The 14,857-nt window shown below is 46.6% G+C and overlaps 1 protein-coding gene across 2 annotated transcripts; it reads right to left on the reverse strand.

Annotated features, from left to right (window-relative positions):
- Positions 1–7,628: 7,628 nt before the first annotated feature.
- On the reverse strand, positions 7,629–14,536 carry LOC142303206 (uncharacterized). Of its 2 annotated transcripts, XR_012753000.1 has the most exons (3): positions 14,432–14,536; positions 7,840–14,236; positions 7,629–7,644 (listed from the first exon to the last, which is right to left on the reverse strand). XR_012753000.1 is itself a non-coding variant. In XM_075344404.1 (2 exons), exon 2 carries the CDS (start codon positions 14,029–14,031, stop codon positions 8,215–8,217), a length of 5,817 nt encoding a protein of 1,938 aa, XP_075200519.1. In that variant the 5' UTR covers positions 14,032–14,236; positions 14,432–14,536; the 3' UTR covers positions 7,755–8,214. The 2 variants fall into 2 exon arrangements, 1 of the variants encoding a protein (XP_075200519.1); XM_075344404.1 differs by lacking the exon at positions 7,629–7,644 and having other exon boundaries at positions 7,755–14,236.
- Between the last annotated feature and the right edge of the window lie 321 nt (positions 14,537–14,857).

The following is a 14,857-nucleotide window of genomic DNA, read 5'->3' on the forward strand; positions in this document are numbered from 1 at the left end:
TCTTTTTCACTTTTTCAATAACTGTAAAAAAACGTAAACCATTGTTTTCACTTTCCTTCATTCCCATGATGTGCCGCATGCTCTTCTATAGCCGGCGCAGAAGCTTGCAAATAACTACAGCATGCAAGCAATGGGCAGCGCATGACGTCAGTTCTATGCGCCACCTGTGACTAGAACACTGAAATCAGCTGCCGGCCTCTGATTGGCAGGCAGCTTGTATTGCTGTGCAGGAACACAGTAGGCCTCTGTGTTGCAATAGTTTTCTGCTGACTGTGCATCCTCAGATTCACATCCAGATGACATAGCCACTAGTGATGGTGGACAACCCTCCAGCATGGACCCGGACTTACTGAGTCCTTCTATGTTCCAGGTCTCTAGTCTGAACTCCGGCAGGAAAAATGTAAATAACATTCTAAAGGTCCAGTCACACTAAGCAACTTACCAGCGATCCCAACAGCGATAGGGATCGCTGGTAAGTTGCTAGGAGGTTGCTGGTGAGATGTCACACTGCGACGCTCCAGCGATCCCACCAGCAACCTGACCTGGCAGGGATCGCTGGAGCGTCGCTACACAAGTTGCTGGTGAGCTCACCAGCAACCAGTGACAAGCCCCCAGCGCCGCGTGGAAGATGCTGCGCTTGGTAACTAAGGTAAATATCGGGTAACCAACCCGATATTTACCTTGGTTACCACCGCACGCAGCTACATGTGCAGAGAGCAGGGAGCAGCGCACACTGAGCGCTGGCTCCCTGCTCTCCTAGTTACAGCACACATCGGGTTAATTACCCGATGTGTGCTGCAGCTACATGTGCACAGAGCAGGGAGCAGCGCACAATGCTTAGCGCTGGCTCCTTGCTCTCCTAGTTACAGCACACATCGGGTTAATTAACCCGATGTGTGCTGCAGCTATATGTGCACAGAGCAGGAGCCGGCACTGACAGTGAGAGCGGCGGAGGCTGGTAACAAAGGTAAATATCGGGTAACCAAGGACAGGGCTTCTTGGTTACCCGATGTTTACATTGGTTACCAGCCTCCGCAGAAGCCGGCTCCTGCTGCCTGCACATTTAGTTGTTGCTGTCTCGCTGTCACACACAGCGATCTGTGCTTCACAGCGGGACAGCAACAACTAAAAAATGGCCCAGGACATTCAGCAACAACCAACGACCTCACAGCAGGGGCCAGGTTGTTGCTGGATGTCACACACAGCAACATCGCTAGCAACATCACAAAAGTTGTTCGTTAGCAGCGATGTTGCTAGCGATGTTGCTTAGTGTGACGGGGCCTTAAAAAAGAGTAAAATAAAAAGATGTCATTATCTTCCAAAGTGTCAGGAACCTCCCCAATGACTGTACAGTTGAATCTATACAGGATCTGAGATGTATGGTTTCTTGTGGGTATAAAAAGTTACAACAGTAGTAAATACCAGCAATCGGGCTGGCATTTGCCCAACTTGCTGGGTGCCTACCCACAGCAATGTCTGTAAATGTGTATATACTTTCTCCCCCTTAGATCAATAGCCAGGGAAGAAACCACATGTGAATAGTGGCCCAGTACGTAATGGTGGACTATCTTCTATTAGATTGCATGAAGGGTTTAGTATACTTCCTTTAATCTGGCATCGACTAGTATGATTTCTTTAATCTGGCATCAATTTAAATGCTAGCTAACCAAATGCTGGTCTTGTTTGTAGAGAGATGTAACAAATGTACTTTTTCGGATAGTGAATTTTCAACAAGATATTAAAATGGTAATGTAACACCCCGGGGTTAAGGGGTTTTCACCCGACATGTCGCCGGGTCGGGGGTGCAGATCCTCTGCGTCGTCACGGGCTGGCCTGGCCTGGTTTCATGACCCTGAGACATACAGAAGGGAGGGAAGGCAGTGTACAGGAGGATGGATGGAGGATTGGAGGATTGGGGTAGTATTGATGGTTAGGAAAGTTTCTTTAGATCGTGACACCACCTGTGGTCCGCGGCCAGGGATGTGCCACTGTTGTGGGTGCTGCTCTCTGGGGCTGATGGTGAAGGTCGCAGCCGGGATGGTGTCGCTCCCCACAGGTGGAGCGGTGTTACCCCGGGGAGGATGATGGAGGACGGATGGGGGTGGTGGTAGTCCCAGTTGGCGCTGCAGCGATGGGTGACGGCAAATGAGAGGCAGAGGCAGGGGCTACGGTTCCAGGTCTTTTACTCACAGGTAGTTCAGGCGCTGCCCCAGAGTACTGATCTCTGCTACAATGGGCTCCAGCCAATCCCGGATAGTCGGCGGTCACCGCCGTTACTCGTGAAAGTCTATCGAGTGAAGGGTCCCTCGGTTGCTATCCGTCACCCGGACTGAGCCTCCAGCTCCAAGCCAGTGGTTGTCCTAGTGACTGGGGAAGTCCCATGCTTCGTGATGGCTAACTACTCTGTCTGCCCTAGTCCACCCCCCTATGGGAAAGCACCTTACTGTTGTATGTGTGTGTTTTGTGAAGGCACCAGCAATTAACCCCCTCCTAACCCGGGATGGATATTACCACTTAAAAATGGTTTAATACCCTGTGACGCCTGAAGCTCAGGGGCGCCACAGTAACACAAAATCTTGTTTTTTTATTGTTGTAAACTTTTTTGCGGTCCTCACTGGTTCTTGCTTTTTGAATCTTGCCAAAGTCCATTTACTCAAATTTCTGTACATGAGAGAAGAATTCTGAGGCTTTTTCGAATGTACGGTAATTTTATACTTTCAGTTTGGGTATTATTGTGTAATCTGTTGCTTTGGCTGCTGCACTGTTTATTTCTTGTTCTTGATGTGCTGGAAAACAGGATATTTCTCTAGTTTGTCAGTAATACATCCAGCTCCACAATGAATGAAAACCGGATTCACGACACTGCGGGCAGCGGAGTTCACTAATTTTAGCTGTTTCCTCTTCCCTTCTTTACATCTTCCTTCGTCTTCTTACTCATTGTTAGTTTGGATTCTCCTCTTCTGCTTTTTCCATTTACAAGTCTTGAAACTAAATCTTTATTTTTCACGTGTGTATAGGAAGTGTTAACAATGCCTTACCCTCAGCAGCGCCTGATAGATAGTCTACATACAGGAAACTTATGTTACTAGCTTCTGTTCAGAGTGATCCAGGGCTCCATACATTAAAAGTCATGGATGTCATAATTTTTTTAAATAAAAACACATAAAAGGAAGTTGCACCTTTTGTTTTTTAAAGTATTCTAAATATTTAAGGGTGTGTGGGCTGTCTTGTAAAGAGATTTTAGGCAGGGTCTCAATCAGGGCATGACAACCATGACTGGTGTACGTATAGGCCCGGTGAAGAGGGGAGCCTAGCCAGGTCCGGGGCAATTACTTAACTTTATTAAGCCCCGGGCCCAGTTCAGGCCTCCCTCTTCACCAGGCCCCAGTTACAGCCGCAGCAGTGGGGCTTCGGGCACTACAACACATCGTTAATTTGCAGGCAAAGTGTTTCAGAGGCATCGCATGCAAATTAGTCATGTGCTGCAGGTAAGGTCAGTGGAGCAGAGCAGGGCACCGGCGCATCATCCCGTTGCCCCGCATGCAGCAGTGTGACCTCATCACACTACTGCAGGTAACAGAGCCAAGGAAGTGGCGAGGACATGGCAGCCGGCCGGCACAGGTCAGCACTCGGGGGTGGTGGGGACCCGCCAACCCCAGTCCCTGCCTTGCTTCAGCTGGATGCGCATTGGAGGGCGCGCATCAAGCTGAAATGCATCGCCGCTCAGAGAGGACACCGTGCGACGTGGGGATGGTGAGTAAATTGTTTTTTCTTTTTGCAGCCCACAAATATGCCAGGTGGGGCACAGTAAGTGGACATATATACCAGGAGAAGGATATATATACCAGGACGGGGACAGAGACTAGGATTGAGATACATATACCAGAATTTGCCCAGGAGGGGATATATATATATATATATATATATATATATATATATATATATATCAGGAGGCCCCCAGGATGGGACATACAGTATATACCAGGATGGGGACAAATAAGCCAGGATGGACATATATATATATACCAGGAGTGGACCAGGAAAGAGACATATATACCAGGAGGAGAACATATATACCAGGAAAGGGACAAATAAACAAGGATGGGGACATTTATACCAGGAGTGTCCGAGGAAGGTGACATATATACCAGGAGGAGGACATATATACCAAGAAGGTGAAAGAAACCAGGATGGGAATATATACCAGAATGTGCTGAATGTGCCCAGGAGGAAGATATATTTACCAGGAGGGAACCAGAATGGGACAAATATACCAGGAGGAGGACATATATACCAAAAAAGGGAAAAATAAACAAGGATGGTGAAATTTATACCGGGAGTGGCCCAGGAAGGGGAAATATATACCAGAACCAGGACATATATACCAGGAGGGTCCCAGGAGGAGGATATAGACTGTATACCAGGAAAGGGACAAATAAACAAGGATGGGGACATGTATACCAGAAGGGGGACATATATATATATATATACAGTACAGCTCAGCGGTCCAGCTCACCCCAAACCATCTCGATTGGGTTCAGGTCTGGTGACTGTGGAGGCTAGGTCATCTGGTGTAGCACCCCATCACTCTCCCTCTTAGTCAAATAGCCCTTACACAGCCTGGAGGTGTGTTTGGGGTCATTGTCCTTGAAAAATAAATGATGGTCCAACTAAACGCAATCCGGATGAAATAGCATGCCGCTGCAAGATGCTGTGGTAGCCATGCTGGCTCAGTATGCCTTCAATTTTGACTAAATCCCCAACAGTGTCACCAGCAAAGCACCCCCACACCATCACACCTCCTCCTTCATGCTTCACTGTGGGAACCAGCCATGTAGAGTCCATCCGTTCACCTTTTCTACAAAGACACGGTGGTTGGATCCAAAGATCTCAAATTTGCACTCATCAGACCAAAGCACAGATTCCAGTGGTCTAATGTCCATTCCTTGTGTTCTTTAGCCCAAACAAGTCTCTTCTACTTGTTGCCTGTCCTTAACAGTGGTTTCCTAGCAGCTATTTCACCATGAAGGCCTGCTGCACAAAGTCTCCTCTGAACAGTTGTTCTAGAGATGAGAAGGTGTGTCCAAACTTTTGGTCTGTACTATATATATATACCGTATACATATATATATACCGTATATATATATATATATACACACAGTATGTATTATCTTGGCTTTTATTGATGCAAAACATAGGCTGACAAAAACAAAGTTTAAAAACCTACTCTCTATTGACTTACTGCCACATTACCTTTAAGGTGAGGCTCTACAGCCAGGTATTTTGTGTTTTGTGTTTTGATACTATTTATCTGCGGACTCTGCTTTGTTTATATACCGTATTTTTCGCTTTATAAGACGCACTTTTTTTCCCCCAAAATTGTGGGTAAAAAAGAGGTGCGTCTTGCAAAGTGAATGTAACCTATCGGGCGCAGTAATCCGGCGGTGGAGTGAGTCACAGGAGGCTGGTGCGGCCGCCATGGATCCCCCGGCAATCAGCTGCGGAGGCGGCCGCCATGGATCCCGCGGCAATCGGTTGCGGTGGCGGCCGCCATGGATCCCCCGGCAATCGGCTGCGGAGGCGGCCGCCATGGATCCCCCGGCAATCGGCTGCGGTGGCGGCCGCCATGGATCCCCCGGCAATCGGCTGCGGTGGCGGTCACCATAGCCGAAATCTATCTGCGCCTGCGCTGCCTCCAACGCGACTTCCGGAAAATGGCTGCGGAGGTGACGCAGGCGCAGATGGAGATCTCAGAGAAGCGAGATCTCCATCTGCGCATGCGCTGCCTTCCGTAGCCATTTTCCTGAAGTCCATCGCGTCGGAGGCTACGCAGGCGCAGATAGAGATCGCGGCTCTCGAAGATCGCGATCTGCGCATGCGCGGGCTCCATTTTAGATCTCCGCAGCAGACGGAGACTATCATAAGAAAGAGGAGAGAGAGAAGAACGATTCTCCCTCTCCTCGCTAGGGCTGGATGCTGATTGGTGGAGACAACTTCTGCAGAGCTGCCTCCACCAATCAGTGATCTGAGCCTGACAAATGTCAGGAACATGGGGGAACAATGGGGAACACAACCCCCATCATCAGCCTTCATAATATACTGTATCAATCGGTGTATTCTGAAGGATGATGGGGGCTGTAGTCCTTTAGTGTAAACACTCCAGGGAGGGACTAATGTAGTGGCCAAAGTGTAAATGTGACTACCACCCCCCTCATCTTTCAGAATACAGCCATGTATGGTATATAGTACATGGGTGTATTCCTAAGGATGAGGGGGGTGGTAGTCCCAGATCCCCATAAAAGTGCATCATGCAGGTCCCCCATAGCCGTGTCATCCACGGATCCCACATAACAGTGCATCATCCACAGGTCCCCATAATAGTGCATCATTCCCAGGTCCCCCATAGCAATGCGTCATCCACATTTCCCCCATAATAGTGCGTCATCCACAGGTCCCCCATAGCAGTGCGTCATCCACAAGTCCCCCATAGCAGTGCGTTATCCACAGATCCCCCACAGCAGTATCATCCACAGGTCCCCCATAATAGTGCATCATCCTCAGGTCCCCCATAACAGTGCGCCATCCACAGGTTCCCCATAGCAGTGTCATCCACAGGTCCCCCATAGCAGTGTCATCCACAGGTCCCCCATAGCAGTGTCATCCACAGGTCCCCCATAGCAGTGCGTTATCCACAGGTCCCCCACAGCAGTGCATCATCCACAGATCCCCCCATAATAGACCCTCCTGCTGAGTCGAAATTGTTAAAATAATGTTTTTTTTTAATTTTATTAAAATGTTTTAGCACACTATTTGGCTCAATTTTTTTTTTTAATTTTCCTCCTCTAATACCTAGGTGCGTCTTATAATCAGGTGCGTCTTATAAAGCGAAAAATACGGTACTTATCGTGCATTCTGTTATCAGCACCCTGATACTTCATTGGGATATGTACAGTATTATTATGTCCATCCCCCTATTTCATCCATTCTTTTTCTGTTATCAATCATATTTTTAATAGTAATGGGTGGGCCAGGACTGTAAAAGTCCAAATCCGCGCAGTTTTAAAGGTACTTGGGTGCCGGGCCCGGGCTTCCAGATATTGATTTGGATCCAGCACTCGAGAAATTGAAAAAAATAAAGGAAAAATAAAGAAAGTAAGAATGAAGTGAGTGCTTCATACTTACGAATGCTCTGTCGCTGCTGTACACTGCTCCCGCATGGCTATACACTGTTCCCGTGGCCTCTCCTTCACTTCCTGGGCCGCTCATTAGGCTCATCAATATGCTCTGCTTTCCCTGCCCACTGGATGGCCTGGCATCTGTGATTCGTTGCAGCCAGATGCGTCCCCAGCCTGTGTGACAGCATCAGACTGCAACCAATCACAGGCGCGGTCTGTGGGGCAGTATCGTGGTATAAAAATAAATAAATAAAATATTTGGCATATTATGATACCCAGAACAGATAAAGCCTATGGATACAGGCTGCAACCCCCAGCTTTGCCCTTATCTTGGCTTTGTATCTGTTCTGGCACCCTCAATCTGTGCGTTGGAAGACGAGTTGACAGACAGCTTAACTCTTTCCCATCAATGCATTGACTCGGACGCTGGGGGTCCTTTACAACTTTTATTAATGAGATCAGTGTAAAACTACAAGAAATAAATGAAAATACTAAGTACAACATACAACATATCTGAGTTACATAGCATTCCATTTGATACAGGACATGCAGGGTAAATGCACTACATGGCGAATACATATTAGCTAATGACAGGATAATACTTGCAGAACAGACCAACTACATTATAATTTTGATGAGCCCTAACCAGGGGATCATAACTCACCGACTGTGCTATGTAGAGGCAAACATAAGGAGCAGAGATCTGGAGAGATATTCAGCATGCAGAATGTGTGTGTTCATGTAACTGAAATGGCTGCTGAAGAAGAAGGGGCAGAGCCTATGCAAGGTCTGATGGGTAACTACATAAGCCTTGGTAGGACAATTTTCATTGCACAGTAACCAGTGAAACATTAAACTAACTGCAGTAAGACAACATTGTCAACAGATGGCGCTGTTGGATATCACTGGACAAGTGGACAGTATCAATGTCAATTACTAAATGTAATCTTATTACTTGGCATAATAAAATAATTATATGCATTTCTATGAAGGCATGACACTCCCCGTCTGGCATCCGGGGGAATGCCACAAACTTAAACTAGAGCAATAGAATAAGTTCAGATACAGGTCTAAGAAACAGCTTTCCACTTTGCTTGGGAATCTTGATTTCCACTTTCCTGACCTGTCCGTCTTGACTTGGGAAGACCTTGGTTACCAATCCTAGAGGCCACTCGTTCCTTTTAGACTGAGTGTTCTTCACTAGGACGACATTCCCAGGTTTCATGTTGGGTCTACTATCTTGCCATTTGTCTCTTGTCTGTAATGTAGAGAGATATTGTTTTCTCCACTTAGTCCAGAAAAGGTCTGCTAACATTTGAACTCTTTTCCATTGAGATTTGTACAAGTCTTTTGTAGTAAACTCTCCAGAAGTCGGCATACTCACATTAAACTTCTGGGTGAGGAGAGTTGAAGGGGTGAGCAGAGATAGGTCATCAGGGTCATTGGATATGGGAACCAGTGGTCTGGCGTTCATTATAGCTACTACCTCGGCCATGAAGGTTGTTAGAGTCTCATGAGTGAGCTTCGAAGGACCAAGTTGCAGAAAGATGGAATCGAGGATTCTGCGAGCGATGCCGATCATGCGCTCCCACACACCTCCCATATGAGATGAGTGCGGTGGGTTAAAGGTCCACGTACAACCTAGTTCTGAAAGACGTCTTTCTACTTGGTTAATGTCCAGATTTGAGGGAATCTTTAGTTCACCACATGCTCCTACAAAGTTAGATCCTCTGTCAGAGCGTATATGCTTTACATGTCCTCTGAGAGAAATGAATCGTCTGAAGGCATTTATGAAGCTGGATGTGTCCATTGTCTCAATGACTTCTATGTGTACGGCTCTAATACTCAAACATGTGAACAAGACGGCCCAGCGCTTGCTGTTTGCATGTCCTCCCCTAGTCTGACGTGTGACAACTGACCAGGGACCAAACACATCGAGGCCCACGTTAGTAAAAGGAGGTTCGGTACTCAAACGGTCTGCTGGTAGGTCTGCCATTTTTTGGGATTGACAAGAACCACGGAGTTTCCTGCAGATGATACATTTGAAGATGACTCTACTCACAAGTCGCTTAGCTCCTCTTATCCAGAAACCCGCTTCCCGTAGGGCTCCTTCAGTTATCAAGCGCCCTTGATGTCTAACCTGTGCGTGATAATGCTCAACCAGCAGGAAAGCAACATGGCCGTGAGGAACAATGATTGGAGTACACTCGTCATTTTCAAGCTTTGCATTTGAAATTCGTCCCCCGACTCTCAGCAGTCCTTGAGTATCTACAAACAGGTCCAGTTTTTTAAGGGGACTATCTTTTGGGACACTTCTGTGGTTCCGGAGGGACTCTAGAGTCTGGGTATAAGCTTCATGCTGTACACAACAGATGATTGCGTGTTTGGCTTGCGTGAGCTCTTCCACTGTGTAAGCTTTATGACAGCGATGCCAGCCTTTGCATGGAGCTGGTCTCGATTGTCTGTTTTTAAAGGATCTAATGACATGTATCAGGCAAGTCAAGGCTCTGTAGGCCGATCTCCAGGTAGAGAATCTGAGGAAGCGGCTGGAATCAAGGTGCCTGTTGGTGATCGTTGTGCTAAGTGTGGAAACTTGAGGCCGTAGCTCTACATCTGATTCGGGTTCGAAGAGTTCATGTGTATGTGTCTCGTGAGCAGTGGGTACTGGTTGATACAGAAGTGCAGGCCCGACTAGCCAGTTAGTGTCTTTGAGGCGTGATGCCGGTACCGCTCTGGTCGCATGGTCTGCAGGATTTTGGTCGGTTGGTACGTATCTCCACTGAGAAGGCTGTGAAGACTTCCTAATTCTAAGTACTCGGTTATTTATGTATACATAGAATCTCCTAGTCTCATTATGAATGTAGCCTAACACTACTTTGCTATCAGTGAAGAATTCTGCATCTTCAAGCTGTAGATCGAGTTCTGATGTGATAAGTTCCGCCAGTTCTGTGGCAAGAACAGCAGCGCAGAGTTCTAGTCTGGGTATTGTGGATTCTGGACATGGAGTCAACTTGGCCTTTCCCATGACGAACCCTATGTGGACATTACCCATGACATCTATCGTTTTCAAATAGGCGACTGCGGCTATGGCTTTAACTGAGGCGTCGCTGAATATGCACAGCTTCCTAGAGAGAACTTTCTCTGAGGGAATACACATGTATGGCCTGTGTATATGCAGGTCAGATAATGTCTTTAGAGAGTCCCTCCAGGTTACCCATGCGATTTCTTTCCCAGGAGAAAGTGGGGTGTCCCAATCAACAGAGCCTACCATTAATTCTCTTAGCAAGATCTTACCTTGGATGATCACCGGTGCAGCGAATCCGAGGGGGTCATATAGACTGTTGATTGTGGACAAGACTCCTCGTCGTGTGAAGGGTTTTTGCTCTAAGGCGACCTGAAATGTGAAGGTATCATACTTTAAGTCCCAATTGAGCCCTAGACTGCGTTGTACAGGAAGAGAGTCTGTGGATAAGTCTAGGTCTTTCAGATCCATGGCATAGTCTTCAACAGAGAAGGCTTCCATCACTGTTTTGCTATTAGAAGCTATCTTATGCAATCTGAGATTAGAACAAGCAAGTGCATTCTGAGTTCTCTTGAGTAGGCTGATTGCAGCCTGAGGAGATGGAAGAGACTTTAGGCCGTCATCTACGTAGAAGTCTCTTTCAATGAACTGTTTAACATCTTCATCAACGTCTTTTTCGCTTCCTTGCACAGATCGCTTAAGACCATAGATTGCTATTGCAGGGGATGGGCTATTGCCAAAAACATGCACCTTCATACGATACTCTACAATGTCTTTAGTAGGTTCGTTATCTCTGAACCAAAGGAACCGTAAGAAGTCTCTATGTTCCTCATTGACTAAAAAGCAATGAAACATTTGTTGTATATCTGCAGTGATGGCAACTGCTTCTTTCCGAAATCTGATGAGCACACCAATGAGCGAATTGTTGAGGTCGGGACCTGTCAAAAGGACATCATTCAAGGAGAGTCCTTGGTATCTTGAGCTGGAGTCGAACACTACGCGTATCTGTCCAGGCTTTTTGGGGTGATATACACCAAACGTCGGGAGATACCAGCATTCATTGTTCTCTTTCAGAGGTGGAGCTACCTCTGCGTGACCATTTTTGAATATTTTGTCCATGAAAGCAAAGAAATGTAGCTCCATTTCTGGCTTCTTTAAGAAAGTGCGCTTTAAGTAGGTAAGGCGCTTTAGTGCCAGCTCTTTGTTGTTAGGAAGACGGGGTCTTTGTGGCTTGAATGGTAGTGGAGCCACCCAGCTGTCGTTTTCATCCTTGTGAAATCCTTGATCCATTATCTCTAGGAAGGTCTCATCTTCAATGGAATGGGCTAGTTTATAATCTTCTTTGGTCTTTTGAAAGACAGCGCACCCTAGATGATCTTTGTCTCCGTCGCACAATTCATCCATGGCGTATCTGTCTTTCCCACCATTTAAGTGTGCCGAATTGGTGAGATTCTCCTTCACTAGGAATTTGTTGGGGCAGGGTAGGAAAAAGGATGGACGGCCGCTCTCCAATGTGTTCGTGTAGAGAGAGTGGACGTTGTTCGGCTTGTGAGCATTCCCGAGGCAGACGTCCCCTATAACTACCCATCCAAGATCTAGCTTCTGAGCGTAGGGCGAGTTATGAGGACCGTTTATCTGTTTCCTCACCTTGTGAACTCTGATGATGTCTCTCCCCAGCAAAAGGACCAACTTGGCTTGAGAATTAAGTGCAGGAATGAGATGCGCTATGTTTCTCAAATGGGGATGGTGTAGTGCCGCTTCTGGAGTGGGTATCTCTTCTCTATTGTTCGGGATGGCATTGCACTCGATTAATGTAGGAAGGGGTAAGGATGTCTTCCCATCTAGGGATTCGATTTGATAACCTGTTGCCCTCCTGCCAGATTCTTCACTCACTCCTGTACATGTTTTCAGTGAGTAGGAGCAGCTAAGTCCCTTGATTCCAAAGATGTCAAAGAAAGCTGAGCTGGCGAGTGATCTATTACTCTGGTCGTCGAGTATAGCATAGAGTTTAACCGCTTTTTCTCTGTAGCCCATAGGGTAAACTGTAACCAGACAGATCTTTGAGCAGGATTTGTTAGTGAGACCTTCTCCACAAACTTGAGTGCACTGGGGTGACACTTCAGGAGGTGTACTGTCTGTCTCCTCCCCGCCGTGCTCTGTAAGTCGGTCGATGTGCGTGGAATTCTGTGGGGCTGGTTCTGGGTGTAGAGCTGTGCTGTGCTCTTGACTGTTACACTCCGAACAAGTGATACTGGCATTGCAGTCTCTAGCTAAGTGAGATGTGGATGCACAACATCTGTAACATATGTTGTTTTCTCTGAGGAAGATTCTACGGTCTTTAAGAGATTTTCCTCTAAAACTCCTGCACTGTTGCAGTGGGTGAGGCCTTTTGTGTAGGGGGCACTCTTTGTCTGGGTCAATTGTTAGTGACCCTTCAGGTTCTGTTGTACTGTGGGTCTTGCGTGATGAATCTGTAGCAGACACATTAGTTTTGTGTACAGTGATAGGTGAGCCTCGAGGGTTGCGTACTGGAGCAGGCTTACCTGTTCGTGGGTTGATGAGATCTGCGGTGGAAAGGTCAAAGCTGGGATCATTCCTGATCTTGGCTTGCTGGCGCACAAAATCTACGAAGACATGGAATGGAGGAAACGGCACGTTGTGACGTTGTTTGTAATCTGAACCCCGGTTCAACCATTTCTCTTGCAGACTGTAAGGCAACTTATTCACTATGGGTTTAATACCTCTGGCTGCATCTAGGGACGCGAGGCCTGGCAGGTCTCCTTCAAACTTGGCGACTTGGAGTTCTACCAAGAGGTCGCTCAATTCTCTTAGCATGTGAAAGCTCTTATTAGAGATCTTGGGAAAGTCCTCCAACCTTTTGAAGAGGGATTCTTCTATCCTCTCTGAAGATCCATAGCACTCATCAAGTCTCTCCCATAACAGGCACAAACCTTTGCTCGGGTGGTTGATGCTGATATCCCTGATGCGTTTTGCATGTTCTGCTGATTCGTTTCCTAGCCACTTGACCAAGAGATCGATCTCTTCATTGGCAGAGATGTCCAGGCCGGCCGTGGCGTTTCTGAAGGAAGCTCTCCATGCTCTGTAACTTTCAGGACGGTCGTTAAACTTTAAAAGACCTTTGGTGAGTAACTCACGGCGTGCGAAGAACTTGAGGAAATCTGGTAGCTCTTGATTTCTGAGAGGGTGGTCCTGATACATGTTGCTATGATGAGGTCCCAGTGAGTTATTGTTGCCATCAAATACGTTGTCGCCATGATAGTCACCATCGGGGTCCTCCATTTTGGGACGGTTCGCTGTGTAATAGGAATCTACAAACTTGGGTGCAGGTGACACTGATGGTGTTAGGTGGACGGAATTACCTTCATGCTTAACATGGGATGTTTGTTGAATGAAGGTTGATGGCTGAATGGCAGGATTAAGTCTCTCTCTTGGAGCTGAATGTAGATGGTCGTCTGATGCGGTATGCTTTAGTACGTAGTCTGAAGTGCGTTGTGAGATATCCCGATGACTGAGTTCGGGTCCGAGCCTTAACCTGAAACTTTTACTGTCGCTGCGTGCTGCTTCTTCTAAAGCCTGTACTTCAGCTTCTGCTGCTGCTGCTTCTGTGTCTACAGCAAGTTTTGCAAGGTCGGCTTCTAGACGTGCTTTTTCTGTCTTTAATTTCAACTCTTGTTCAGCAAAGGCAGCTCTCACTTTGGCGGCTTCCGCCTTCGCCCTGGCGGTGGCAATTGCAGCGCTGCTCACAGACTTCCTTGAAGCTGACGAGCTTACATGGGAGCGTGTTACATAAACTTCAGATCCTCTATCTGACATGGTGTCTGTATGCGGCTTGACTGCTCTCTGATAGAAGTCGGCGTCTATGCTTCAACCCCGTTAATAGTAGTCGTTTTACTGTTCTGGCACCCTCAATCTGTGCGTTGGAAGACGAGTTGACAGACAGCTTAACTCTTTCCCATCAATGCATTGACTCGGACGCTGGGGGTCCTTTACAACTTTTATTAATGAGATCAGTGTAAAACTACAAGAAATAAATGAAAATACTAAGTACAACATACAACATATCTGAGTTACATAGCATTCCATTTGATACAGGACATGCAGGGTAAATGCACTACATGGCGAATACATATTAGCTAATGACAGGATAATACTTGCAGAACAGACCAACTACATTATAATTTTGATGAGCCCTAACCAGGGGATCATAACTCACCGACTGTGCTATGTAGAGGCAAACATAAGGAGCAGAGATCTGGAGAGATATTCAGCATGCAGAATGTGTGTGTTCATGTAACTGAAATGGCTGCTGAAGAAGAAGGGGCAGAGCCTATGCAAGGTCTGATGGGTAACTACATAAGCCTTGGTAGGACAATTTTCATTGCACAGTAACCAGTGAAACATTAAACTAACTGCAGTAAGACAACATTGTCAACAGATGGCGCTGTTGGATATCACTGGACAAGTGGACAGTATCAATGTCAATTACTAAATGTAATCTTATTACTTGGCATAATAAAATAATTATATGCATTTCTATGAAGGCATGACAGTATCAAAATAAATGGAACCGCATGTGGCTTTTTTTTTTTTTATTCAATTATTTAAATAAATAAAAAAAAAAACAACAATGTGCAGTCCC

Source organism: Anomaloglossus baeobatrachus, chromosome 4 (genome assembly GCF_048569485.1).
Source record: "Anomaloglossus baeobatrachus isolate aAnoBae1 chromosome 4, aAnoBae1.hap1, whole genome shotgun sequence".
Lineage (NCBI taxonomy): Eukaryota > Metazoa > Chordata > Amphibia > Anura > Aromobatidae > Anomaloglossus > Anomaloglossus baeobatrachus.

What these genes read in the sequence shown, in the direction of transcription:
- LOC142303206 (XM_075344404.1), bottom strand. Translation starts at nt 14,031, where the DNA reads ATGTCAGATAGAGGATCTGAAGTTTATGTAACACGCTCCCATGTAAGC.